We start from the raw sequence: 13,912 nt of genomic DNA on the forward strand, positions 1-13,912 counted from the left end.
TAAAGCCCTCAGGGATGATTTTATATAACATTGTCATAATTGGATAGGGATGTGGATCAATTATCTTTGATAGCTTCTTTAATGGACTGCTCTTCTTTTCCAGAGACAAGTGATTGCAGTTTACCCCAAACTAGCATTAAACACAATCCATCTATTGATATCAAATCATTTTACAATGCAAAGACCCAAGTACAGGTCGGCAAAAATGGGTTTGAAAGTTCAAAGGTTGACAAAACAAATGTCAGGCCCTTAATAATTAACTTGTTTGAAAATAGTGCTTTATAAAATAAATTCTTTGCGTCTGTAAAACCTGATAAAGAAATTATGATTGAAAGCAATGCATTGAAGACAAACATTTTCTTGAAAAATCCTTACTTAAACCGAAGTGGCTGATAATTAAGGCTCAAAACTTGCTGAAAAAAATATTGACTCAAAAGTAAATAAAAACGGTATGTACCTTGTTTAATAATAACAATTTCTGAGTCATTTCCTTTCTCCACAACCTGCCAGACTGAGAAACAGTTATCATTTCCAGGACAGAGAACAGTATTATGGTCCAGCATGGAACCAGGCAAAGGATCAACCTCATACTCATCTGTTGTGTTACTAGAGAGCCTGTTGCTGTCATGGTAACTACACCTTGTTCTTTCCATCACAGCAGTATCTAATAAATAAAGTGTAACTGAGAGAAACTAGGACAGAACTGTGAGTAAGCTCACTGAGTGCAACTTCCAACTCACACTGACCGTGAAAGGTTATGAGTGCAACTTCAAACTCACTCTGATCGTGAAAGGTTACGAGTACAACTTCCAACTCACTCTGACCGTGAAAGGTTGCTTGAACTTTGTATTTATATCAACGAATAAAGATTACATATAAAATATACCATATCATGCTGCAGAATTAAGCAATATTATATACTCCATTGCAAAAAGAATGAACAATTTCACTAAATGTAAATAACAATTATAAAAATTCATAATTTTTCACTTATCTATGAAGTTTCAGCAAAACTTGGTTATAATAACATTTTAAGGAAGAGCATTTTTATTCTAACAATTGGTAAGCCGCCTTTATATGCATTTGCCTACTTGCCAATCTTTTACTTAACTTAAAATGGTATATGTGAAAAAAAAAATGGAAAGCAATGCTCTCCAGTAATACCCTTACCATAACTTGCATCTCTGCCTGTATTGGACCATTTGACTAATTTCTTCCTCCCAGTGACCTGGTTCCCTTTAGTCAAGGCCCCGGTATAATTCTGATTACAAAGATCTTTGTAGCAACAACAGAAATTCCGCCCTTCTGTCCCATCAGTCTTCTCAATACAATCAGTCTTGGAACAAATCCTACTGGATCCTACATTCAAACACCCTAAAAAGAGGACATATTCAATTTGAAAAGTGTTACAGTTATATGGGTTGACCAAAGAATTATGAAAATACAGAAAAATATAGTACATGTATATACAAGTTGAAAACTTTTTCTAAACAACCTAAAATCTTACATGACATAAAAAATTGACTTACTTGGCATGTACCGTTTTCCGTATTATTATACTGCACATTGCATCATTTACAAGAAAAATTTTTCAGGGATTTGGAAATTGGAATGAGTGAAAAATTTATCCTCTGTTCTGTTTTCTTCATATTTTAATGATTAGAAAAATTTTATGTCCAGTAATGTTTATGGCCTCAAATGTTTCCCTGACAAAATAGCTAGAGAACTTGATATTTTTGTAAACCTTTTCTAAATACAGGGCTTCCACTACTGGGTGATTTTGGAGAAATAGTCATCATGAGGTTGCTCACTTTACCCTAACGACATGAAAAGTGAAGTGAATTTGCCCTCTCATTTTCTGACATGGACTGTACTCCGTCTTTTAGTGACACTTTGACTAGAGTTGTCTCTCTTCCAATAATAAAAATGGTGCCCCTTTGAGAAAATAAAGATACTAGACCACAATTAACTTCTTAGTGCATTTCAACAGACCCATTTTGACATTAAAAAAATTCCACGGCTTCAAACTCAATAAAACTTCATCCATGTAAATGTCTATAGGTGTGTCTGAAAATTCACCATCATTTTTTATTTTTAGCACCTATGCTACACAGACCAGTAGACATGAAAAGTGACCACTGTCAAATGTCCTAAATTTTTACTTTCTTCCACAGAACCAAATCACTTCTTTCACATAAAATTAATAAATGAAAAACAATCCCTTGTAAATTTGATCCTTGCCCTACATTTCTGCAGCAAACACTAAGCAATAAAGTTTAGAAGAGCAAAGTAAAAAATCAGAAGAAACACACTAAAAAAATGAACTGTATCTGTATACAACGAAAAGTCAAGGGGAGTTAATTGAGATCTGATACCTAAAATTGTCAAAATCTTTGAAATCTATGAACATTCAGTTACAAGCAAGTATTTTAATCAGCTTTTCAAAGCAATTGTTTAAGTCAAGATACAGAATTCACATTTTCACTCCAGCTTATGATAATTGATGTTTTATTGTTCATACTTCATTTAAAAAATGTGCAACATTTTAATGTGGCCTCTTGGGGTTAATTTATCTAAATATTGATAATTTGGTACAAGACACAAAGCATTTAATTTGATCTTCTGGTTTCACAATTATGCAGTCAATCTCCATTTCAACATTTCTTCAGTTTGTACCAACCACTACAGTATGTGTCAAAGTTTCCATCTTGATTTGATCAACTTATATCAAGAGACTGGACATTTGATCAAGAAATCATTATGGATAAACAGGGACCAAGAGAAAAAAAATAAACAAAACAAAAAACAAATGAAATTCTAATAGAATTGTCTCTGCCTTAAATTTTACAAGACAGTGGTGCTAAAAAGACAAAATCAATAAGTCATAAACAATGCATTGCAAGAAGCTTTGCCTTGCTCATTCATATATCAATTTTGCCGTAATAAATTTGGCAAGGGGTAAGGTATAGAAATTCAATTTGTTTGTTTGTTTGTTGGGGTTTAACGTCCGAGCAGCAATATTTCAGCTATATTCAGACGATGAACATGAAATGGATGATAAAATGAACATGAAATGAAAAAAAAAAAGAATGGGTCACGAGGACAATAGGGTCGACAAATTTTGATTGCCACTGGAAAAAGGGGGGATGGGTAAGGTCGGGCAATTTAGCCTCCTGTGGCGCAGCGCAAAGGTTCCTACTTGTATCGAATACCACAGCAGGGTTCTTTAACGTGCGAGGAACGTGGCATCTTTCCCAACACGGTGCACCACTATGGTTTGCGGTCAGGTTTTCTATATTATAGCCTGACAACCCCAGCATGTAACACGCCAGGGGTACCCCATTCCACCACCTGGGGCACACATCCCAGTTGCTCTGTGGGCAGAGCGCCTAGCCCCTGGCTAGGTTTCTGAGCACTATTTAGTCGCCTTTTACGACAAGCTTAGCGCTGCTGCAGGCCTATTCTTTTAACACCCGGACCTGCACGGGGCTAGAAATTCAATTACATGTACATGTATATACAATGTCTATATAATACAGTCAGTCATTCAGTCAATAGTCTGATTTCATTTTGTCAAAAAATAAAGTTACATGTATTTACACACACATGTAAGTAGCTTCAAGAAAAGGTAACATTTACAATTACAAGTATCTCAATTAAAGAAAATGTACATATAAAATGCTTCACTATTTTATGCATGCATGTAACATCGTATAACACATATATTATAACTTTTTAAAAAGCATTAGTGAATGATGGATGCACATACATGTTCACTTCTCCCTGTTTTTCTCAAGTGGCTTGAGCCCTGTAAATATCATATGCAGACGATACTGTTCTTTTATCAGAATCAGAAATAGACTTACAAAGGAAACTCGACTTGCTGCATGAATTTTGTACATCATGGAAACTTAAAGTTAATGTTGTATTTTCTAAGGGAAGATTGTATAATATATTCAACTATGATGGTAAAGAAATGGAAATCGTTAACGATTTCACATATTTAGGAGTACTTTTTCCCAGATATGGTAGCTTTCTTAAAGCAAAAAAATACCATGCTTATAAAGCTACTTTTACTATGCACGAAGTCTTGCAGTAACTTTATAACACTGGAAAGTCAGCTAGATCTATTTGATAAGATTGTCTATCCTATCTTACTTTAAAGGTGTGAAGTGTGGGCAACAGGAAATAATTCTGTTACAGAGAAAATACATATTGCAAACTTTTGATGAAGATGAAAAAATCTATACCAGATTTCATGGTTTATGGTGAACTGGGAAGATGCCCTTTTGGAATTGTAAAAAACTTTGGATCATCAAATACTGGGCAAAAAATGGTAACTGCATGGCAAAAAGGGAAAATTACCTTTTATTTTATATAGCAGGTCACATAAGAAATATGAAAATATCACTTGGCTTAAATATGTGACATTGATTTTAGATGAATGTTACAATAAAAACTTACCAAGTATATCATAATTAAGTAGTTCAATTAAGCTTACAGTTATAGACCATTTAAAATAAAACTGGTTTCAAAGGTATACAACTCACTAAAAGCTCTTAATTATAAACTTTTTAAGGAAAACTTAAAGTTTCAAAACTATTGTAGAATTTTGGATGATGGATGTTATAAGGCTTTTTGCACATTTAGAACACTTCATCATAAGTTGCCTATAGAATCTGGTAGATGGCATAACACTCCCCAAGTAATTAGGAAATGTATTCTATTCCAGCCGGAAAAAAATTGGCAATGAATATTGCTATATACACATATGCAGGTCACTTTGTAATGAAAGGAAACTATATCTGAAATCTTGATTTAATGACCAACTGAATACTATAAAATGAACAGCCAATGGCTACCAGATCTTAACAACTTGTTCAAATTTATATGTTGCATCTACACAAAATTAGAATCCTCTGGGTAGTCAATGTTATTCTATTTTCTAAAGTTGTAATTTCAACTGAAAACATTTATGTGATCCTTTATACGTTTCATACATTTTCAAGCACAAATATTTTTTTCCATATATGTTTCTCTGTACCTTATGTGGTTTTCGGAGAAAAAGAAATATTAAGACAAGAATAGACAAAGGCATGTGATATAAGAAGATATTTATTTGAACATAAATTATTAACAAACATATCTATCATACTTCTGATATTGATTTAGGAAAGGTACATACTCTTAAAAAAATGTTTCCACTAATAACCCAAGTAGTCAACTTCATATTTCCTATCAAGTCATTAACAAGGTGGGATTTGACAGGGGTGGACCCAGTGTAATGCGCCTTAAAATTGGGTAGAAGTACTTGTGCATTTATGCAAATTTCATTTAAAACATTATTCTAGTCTGGATTCCCTAAGCCTTAAATTCTATTTTTACTCCCACCATAGCACCTAAATCTGAGATCTACCCCTCAATTTAACAAAGCAACTTATCTCCCTTGATCTTAAAATTCAATGTATGTTTAACCAGTATTCTTTCTGTTTATAGTGACATGCTTAGTAACAAACAATTGATATTTCTATAAAAGTAACAGCCTGTGACAGCCCCCCACCCCCCCCCCCAAAAAAAAAAAAAAAAAAAAAAAAAATTACCATAAATTTGTATTTTATTATTTAGCAAAGATACCAATAATTAAGGCAAATGGTTTGTTTAAAAAGTGAAAACTTTTAGAAATATCAAATATTTTACAAAAAACAATAACTTCCATACTCTTTCATCAATAACATATTTTGATTGTACCATATTTTCATGATGCCATGCCTAAATTTTAGCTTTGTAATTTGAAAATGAATATATTTAGCCTGTTAGGAGCTTGAATGGAAAAATACTAAGCAGACTTTTTAAATTGGGTTAACTAAGCAAATACAAATTTCGGTAACATTATTTTTTCATGTAAACATCAAAACAGTCCACCATTTTTGCATTTTGTTATTTTTTTTTCGTGACTGAAGAACAGGGACACATAATACACAGGAAATACTTCATGGAATAATTTAAAATAAAAACACAAATTGGGATTATATATAAGCCCAGAGAGACCAATTTGGTTCCTTTAAGAAATTGCAGCTATTCTTAGTAATTCTCAACAGCCATTCCCTTTTTATTCCTAATTCTCAAAGAAATTGAATTGCACAATTGCAAATGTTATTTAAGACAAAAAAAATGAAATGTCTAGGAAATAATTTCACTGCATTGGGCTCAATCCTACACAATTGGCTATAAAAACAGGAAAATTGCATAACGAGGATATTTATGTAGACTGTTGACAATGAGTCATTGCTGTATAGTTCAATAGACTATTGATCTGAACATAATACAGACTCCTATTGATTGTTAAACCTTCCTTCTAGTATATATACCAACAACTTATTGTGCAACTGTAAATTAAAGTGCAGATAAGAGACAGCCTAGATCAATGTGTATATGTGTGCTCTCCAATTCAAAATCTGAACACAATAGGGTCTAAACTGTCCATTATTGTTAATTTTAATATTCTGGCAATTAACCTAGAAAACAAAACATTCCATTTCCTTACTGTTAGGGTATACAATTATGAACATGAATTGTTGAATTGAAAAATCTGTGACTGATTTTGTAAAGGGGTAAGACAGTAAACCTTGCATGATGACATCTTTAATCAATAAAATTTTTCAAAATGTTTACCTTATTTCTGGCTCAAGATGCACAGGATTTGTAAAACAATAAGGCTATGAATATTCTTGAATTAAAAAAAAGGGGCCTTAAATGCACAAGAATGCAGAATTAGGTTAAACAAATTGTAAAACATATTGTCTGGGAAATATTATAATGAACCACCACCAACAGTAGAAATAAATTATACTCTTTGGTGACTAAAGATATAACATCTTGGTTTGAAAGGATTCTTATTTAAATAGGTTACAATATACATGTATATAGACCGATTGGATGTAGTTGTATGGATGTTGATCAATCAATCTCATGACATACTTAGCTGGACTTTTACTGAGTTCACATAGGACATCCGCATAAAATGACCAGTTATCATGACAGATTTATAGCCATGTTAGTCAGTAAAGACTATTTGGGAGGGCCTGGATAGCCTGCCCTTTTTCATTGGTTTAATAATCCCCCTGCCTATTTGTCAATGTTACAAATAATGCTTGCATGATGTGCCTTCCATGCTAACATGGATTATCCTACCCTTTTCAAAAGCTGCAGGGAACACTACATGTCATTAGTTGAAAAAAGCTAGTTCCAAATGTGTAGTATTTTTTTCACAGAATGTTTGTGAAATTTCAAAATATTCATTTTTTGCAATAAATGTGCAAACATACGAACAGACTGACAGATAAGACGAATAATGGGAACAATTTAGTTTCAGATATGTTTTGTGTTATGACAGTGTGTATACAAGAGGAAAAACGAAGTCAAAACAATTGTTTTAAATCAAGCAAAATAACTTTCATTGAAATATTTTGTGTTCATGCAAAAGAAAATCATTATAAAATTGAACAAAATCCTATTGCGATGACTGTAATATGATAATAACCTACTACTTAAAACACCAGTAGAAGCAGGATTACATAATACACATGTATAAGTGTCCTGTTTCTATGTTACCAAGTGCATGTACATGTATGGCATACATTACATCTAAAACATGTAAACATATCATCATTTCATCCATTATATACTGGTATGCAGTCAATTTCATGTCACATGATATTTCAAGTATACTGGTTTTTGTAGTGGGACTTGTTTTTCACAGTGATAACATCACAAAAAGGAAAGATGAGGGTAGATAATGGGGTGAACAAGAGGAGCAGACTCTCCATGAATAAATCCAAAGCAAATATAGAATGTTACATCAAAGTTTTCCCCAAAATTTTCCAAAATTTCTAGACAACAGAAATTCCTGTGTTATTCAAAATTTTTGAACTGCTGTTAATTTTAAGTTACTTATTTATTCTTTAAGCTCAAATTATACACTAATTAATTCACATTTACATTCCTTCATTCATTCATTCACCACAGATCCCTTGAAATGTATGATAGTGGCATTTTTACCAGCAAGGTCAGCTGGAGGATTCAGAAACAAATTTACAGTGTATGTACAAATGTATATGTACAGTATACATCTGCATGTATAGTTACATTGTACATGTACATCGTAAGAAAAAGAAGTCAACTGATATAATAAAAAAATATCTCAGAAAAGAGATTTAAAACCAGCTTTCTCCCTATTAGCAAAAAAGGCACTTACAGTTAAGTAGCACTATAATATACCATATACAATGTACTTATTTTTTTTCTATGTATTTTTTTAGGGCAAAACCTAATGAGCTCTGATATGCCAATAAGTACTGTGCAATTGAACATTCAATAAATGTAAATACATTTGTATAGATGAATTTGCTTTTGTTCAAACATTTTAAAATTATTTTTTTTGTAACCTAATGAACTATCCTATGCCAGTAAACACTGTGCTATTGAAAACTCAATTAAAAGAGATAAATTTATATTTGTTCATCACATTTAATCATTCATTGATCATTGCACTTCTAACTATGTGGTTATATAAGTGCAGGTTATTGTTGTATAATTTAGCATCTCAATTACATCCTACTTCCTCAGAAGTTGTGGGTTTGAATAAGATATCATTTAGGATGAATGACTAACTGCTGTTTCAATGAAGTTACTGTCTTGGAAATGAGTAATAAGTATTGAGGATCTCAAAAATATTGGTGAATTTAGTCTTCTTTTTTTCACAAATGTACATGTAAATATATACATGAATTTGCAAAATAGAGGAAACACCAAAACCACTATTCTATCTGAATTTATCATTTTACTAAATTAGATACATTCCTTGAGATGTTTAGATTTCCTGCACGCATAATACCTAAATGCACGCTAAACGCTCACCAAACAGTTCTATTGTGTATTTAAACGCTCGAAACATGCGTTTAAATGCACAATAAATGAACGCTCCTTGCGTGTGTTTAAATGCACAACAGATGAAGGCACTCACATGCGATTAAACACATTATAGACGAACAATGAAAAATAATAATATTAACAAATAATGAAGAAGAAAAAACAGAAAATGAAATTAATGAAAATATAGAGATTAGTAATAGCAAAAAATAAATAAATAAAAGTTTAATCATGGAAATAATCAAAGTACAAAATTAAATTAATGCTTCTGTCATGCGTTTAAACGAACACTCGTATCTTGCATTTAAATGAATGCTTCTATCGTGCGTTTAAATGAAGGCTGAACGATGTATAAATACAAGATAAACGATGCCTGAACGCTAAAATGGGAAACGTGAATGTTCCAAAGAGTGTACCACTACGAAACTTAAGTTTTATAACCAGATTTCAATAATTTATAAGATATCTTTTTCAGAATCAATGATCTTCAAAAAGTAAGGACAGAATAATTCTATAAATAAAATGCTGTGAAGGGGGGCAGTTTGGTACAAACACAAAGGTTAAATTGAGAATAACTTGGACAATCCATGTAGACACTGTCTTTCATTTACATGTATGATACAGCTTTGAGTTTGTGGTTCAAAATGTTTAACATTGATTAAGTTTCTAAAAAGAATGAAAGTGGTAATAAACTCTTTAAAATTTGCATCTTTTGGAACTAGACATAGACGGTAATCAATATTCCGAAAGTTTTTGAAAATGCTTAATTTTGGTCAGTACCCGTAATTCCTGAAAGGTAAGGGTCATAACCTTTTTAATAAATGCGTAACTTCCTTTATGTATTTACAATTTCATAAAAATCCAGTTATTACCAGAAACCAGAAAATGTTTGTTTTTGGCCCTAAAATCAATACAAATCTTCCAAATGTATTTTAGAACCTTGACAAGTTGTTGTAAGATATTATCAAGACCCATGACCTACATTTTTATTACAATAAAAAGCTTTACTGGACGCAGCGTGATACAACTGCAGTATGCTGAAAGTGTACACAACAAGGGTCTGGAAATGGTAAAAAATGCCGGTCATTGACAGACAAATTTTGCAAATGACTGATGACCATTTTCTAATATCGGACATAAAAAATTGTCAACCCTTCTAAATCACAGTCTGCTTGGTTTTATTCATGTAAACTTCTTGTCTACCTGTCCCCCAATTGTTTATTGGAAATTAACACAATATTAGCTTTTGACACACTTTAACATAGGCACTTACAGTTCATTACTCACACAATTCATTTGGATACAATATTGAACAATATTTTGTAATTCAATTTAAGAACTTCTGTTTCAGGTTGCTTTCATGAAACCTTTTGTATCTCATTATCTCAAATCAGTAAATGAGAGAGTAAATTTGCTAAAGCACACTTTTCAAAGCTCATGTAAAGGCAAGGATTTTCATAAGGACATCCAATATTTTTTTTTTTAAATTGTATCAAAAATTTTAAAAAAGTTGATTTTTGGGACATGGGACCTTTGATCTCATACATCTCAAAAATCTAAAGAGATATCTGAAATATGATTGTAAAATGCAGGCAGGAATTTTCATTAGGAATCAGATACAAAAAATTTTCAAAATCAGACCAGAAACAATAAAGTTTACTTTTCAGGGTTAGGTCCCACTTTGGCCCCCAATAGAATGGCAAAACTTAATGCTATTTAAATTCTGTTTAATTTTCTTAAAACAGAATTTTATAAGAAACAAATAATAAAAAAAATAAAGAACTGTCAAAATTGAATGGGAAATACATGTAAACCTTTTTCTACATCAAAATTAAATAAACACCTATTTTACCCCTCTTGGGCACTTTTTCACAGAACGTTAGGGGCCAGTGACCCATTTAAAATCGCAATCTTCCTCAAGCAGCAAGTAACAATATATTAAAATTTTATGACATTTGGTCAACTTCAACTTATGTTATCACATGGAAATTAAATATTTAATAGCAACCCTGATGACAACACCATAAAATGATATGACTGCAATTTTGCGGTCATATAAAAACCATATTTCTAAGGATGATACACAGACAACAAATAGTCAAAAGCATAAACAAATGGAAAGTCTGCATAACAAATGGCAATATCAAAGTAAAAACAAAATTTGTAAAACTAGTCCTGACTTTATTAGCATTTTCTTTTGAAATCCTGAGGTTTCCTCATGTTTCCATTGTGGTTATGACATAGATTACTTTCACCTTTACTAACTGTTTCTTGTGTAACAACAAAATGTTTTATCAGTTTTGCCATTAATACTTTGTCCTACTAGGCAAGACTGGCCAACTTACCTGTATTTTCTGTACCTATACTTACCAGACTCAGCAACTTAATTAGTTAGCAGTTCATTTGATGTACCAGTAACAACAATCGTGACAACTTACTGTTGACAACATTACTCACCTTGCTCAGTAACTTTATCAGTTCCATTGACAGCAGTCCATCTGGTGTAGCAAGCCTGATAATCACTATGGCATCTTACAGTTGGCAACTTTACTGACATTAATTCTCTCTCATTGTGACTAGATATACACACTCTGGTCCAGCTAACCTCTGAAAATTGGTGTTTACATGTTCAATTAACTTACTAGATTTGTATCACTAAATTTTGATGAATGAAGTCATAATGCAACATGATATTTGTAGGGCACCTGTTTTGCATCTAATTTGTAATAAAGCTATATTACTTTTGTGCCACAGGTGTTCATTATTTTTCATTAATATGGAGTCAGGATCCAAATGATGAGAGGTGCATAAAGTTTGCGGACTATCATGTCGTTAATACATAAATTTCTCCAGCTACAGCTTCATGTAGATATCCTCAAACATTTTGGGCATCTGCACCAAATGGGAACTTACAAGGACCAATAACAGTCCTGAATCTTTCCATGCCATTTTAATGAGCAATGTTACTCTCACCATCCAAACATTTAGACATAATGAAAAAAAGTCCAAACAACAACTTACAATCTATATCAAAATGCACAGCCATTGTCCATAAATGCGAAAAAGACAGAACAGACTTCCTCAAACGGACATATATGCATAGTTTTCTCAGCAGGAGATAAACAGGAAGGAATACATCTGAACAATCAAATACAAACTTGGTGCCATGACAACTTGAAAATATTGATAATTTATTCTTAATGCTACATTCCTATATTAATTAATAAAAGAACATTTTATCAAGAGTGTATAAATGCAACATGTTTGAAGAAAAAATATGACATTAACTTCTAGTACTGCATTCTTATGTTTTAGTGAATAAAATAAACATTTGATCAAGTGTGTATAAATGTAACACTTTTCAGAAGAAAAGTCATCTTATTCATAGTGCTACTTGTTGATGTTAAAGTGAATAAAAGAAGGTTTCCTTTATTATCAAGAACTTTATGACAGATATCTAACAAGAAGAATTCAAACAGATCCACATTAACTTGGGTTCCTGAAGACCTCATAAGAACTAACTTACACCTGTTGTCACATGTTTCAGTACTGTTTCTTATAAATGTTGCAACTGACTAGAACAAATTTAATTTTAGTTCAACATCAAGAAGACAACTGAAATACTAAGCATTGTATGTTTCTTTCATATATTCTAATTTACCTATATTTTACCTGTTCTATGGTGCAAAAGTATTACATTGAAACACAAATAATTTTATTTGGCGCAATAGTAAAACGCCAGTTTTGTCAACCACTGTCCTTTGTAACAGAGTCCATGTGGTGTCAAGTAACAAAACCTTCTATTAAGATTGCATTCATGTACATGTACATTTTCTGTAAGTTTTTTTTTTTTGGGAAACTGTAAAAATATTACAATTTTAGAACATATCACCTTTAGGGGACAATTTGGAGTTTTCAGAACTTGGTTTGTACACTTTTGGAAATAAATTTTATTGCAAAAAAATATATAACAATGTAACTGGGATAAAAAGAGATCTACATGAACATGTTATTAATTCTATTTAAAGTAGTAAATTGGATGTTATGTAATAAAACAATCCTTATCAAACCTAATAAGATGCATATTGCAATTTTGGCATATGTGACATGATAATTCTGAAGAATAAACAGGAGATTTACTGACACAGTTATTGTACAAACATGAATTACAACACACCTGTGTGATTAAAGATTTTAACATGTAATTTCTTTGTTTTTTATCACCTAAGTTAGGGGTGATAATAAGATTGTTAGGGTTATGACAGATCAATGGTGTAAAACCATAAACTCCAAAGATAATAAGTATGATAAGGGGGAGTAGGACTACAATCTCTAGCTGTGATAATTAACCTAATTTAATCAACAAATAAAAATTCAATATTTCAACTCATCTGACAAGGTATTTGATAACTTTAAATAAACACCCTCTGTCTAATATTTGAAAAAAATATATACCATTTTTGGGTGTTAAAAATTCATTCGCTCTAAAAATGATGTTGATGGACTTCAAACTGCAGGAGGTACATGTGAAGATTATATATTAATAAAGGAACTTATGAAATTCAAGTGCAATTGACATTTCAAATGTAAAGGCAATGTGATATAATTTGCACCAGCACAAAGATTTTATTACTATTATGTAATCTAAGACAAAAATAGAACATATATAATGAGTAATTTCTTCACAAAATGAAAATTAAGTGATAATGTAGAAAATTAGGAGAGGCACATTAAGCTGTTTAAGAGAAATAAAGGAGTGTAAAATTATGAAGATTAAAACACTATTTACACAGTAAATTAAAACTAACATTTTTTTAGTATTCCTTGTGAAATCTTAAATTATTGATTACATGTAGGTTAATGTATGTAAAATGTAAAGATGTTCCGAACAACCGTCTAGACAGGAGACAATCTGTGACCTTTCAATGTTTACCTGTCTGATCAGAAACCAATACACAAAATATTACGGTCCTAAATATTTAAA

The 13,912-nt window shown here is 31.7% G+C and overlaps 1 protein-coding gene across 1 annotated transcript in view; it reads right to left on the reverse strand.

Moving 5' to 3' along the window:
• LOC148611282 (uncharacterized) overlaps positions 1 to 13,912 on the reverse strand; it is a 31,429-nt gene that overhangs the window by 17,115 nt on the left and 402 nt on the right. The window contains exons 2-4 of the mRNA XM_088591678.1: positions 11,386 to 11,535; positions 1,171 to 1,374; positions 458 to 664 (exon numbers count right to left, since the gene is read on the reverse strand). Coding sequence (XP_088447804.1) covers positions 458 to 664; positions 1,171 to 1,374; positions 11,386 to 11,535 — 561 coding nt within the window. The remainder of the gene's footprint in view (positions 1 to 457; positions 665 to 1,170; positions 1,375 to 11,385; positions 11,536 to 13,912) is intronic.

The sequence above is a fragment of the Perna viridis genome, chromosome 7, assembly GCF_037379345.1.
Source record: "Perna viridis isolate PV_CMFRI_1.1 ecotype Kerala chromosome 7, ASM3737934v1, whole genome shotgun sequence".
Taxonomy (NCBI): Eukaryota; Metazoa; Mollusca; class Bivalvia; order Mytilida; family Mytilidae; genus Perna; species Perna viridis.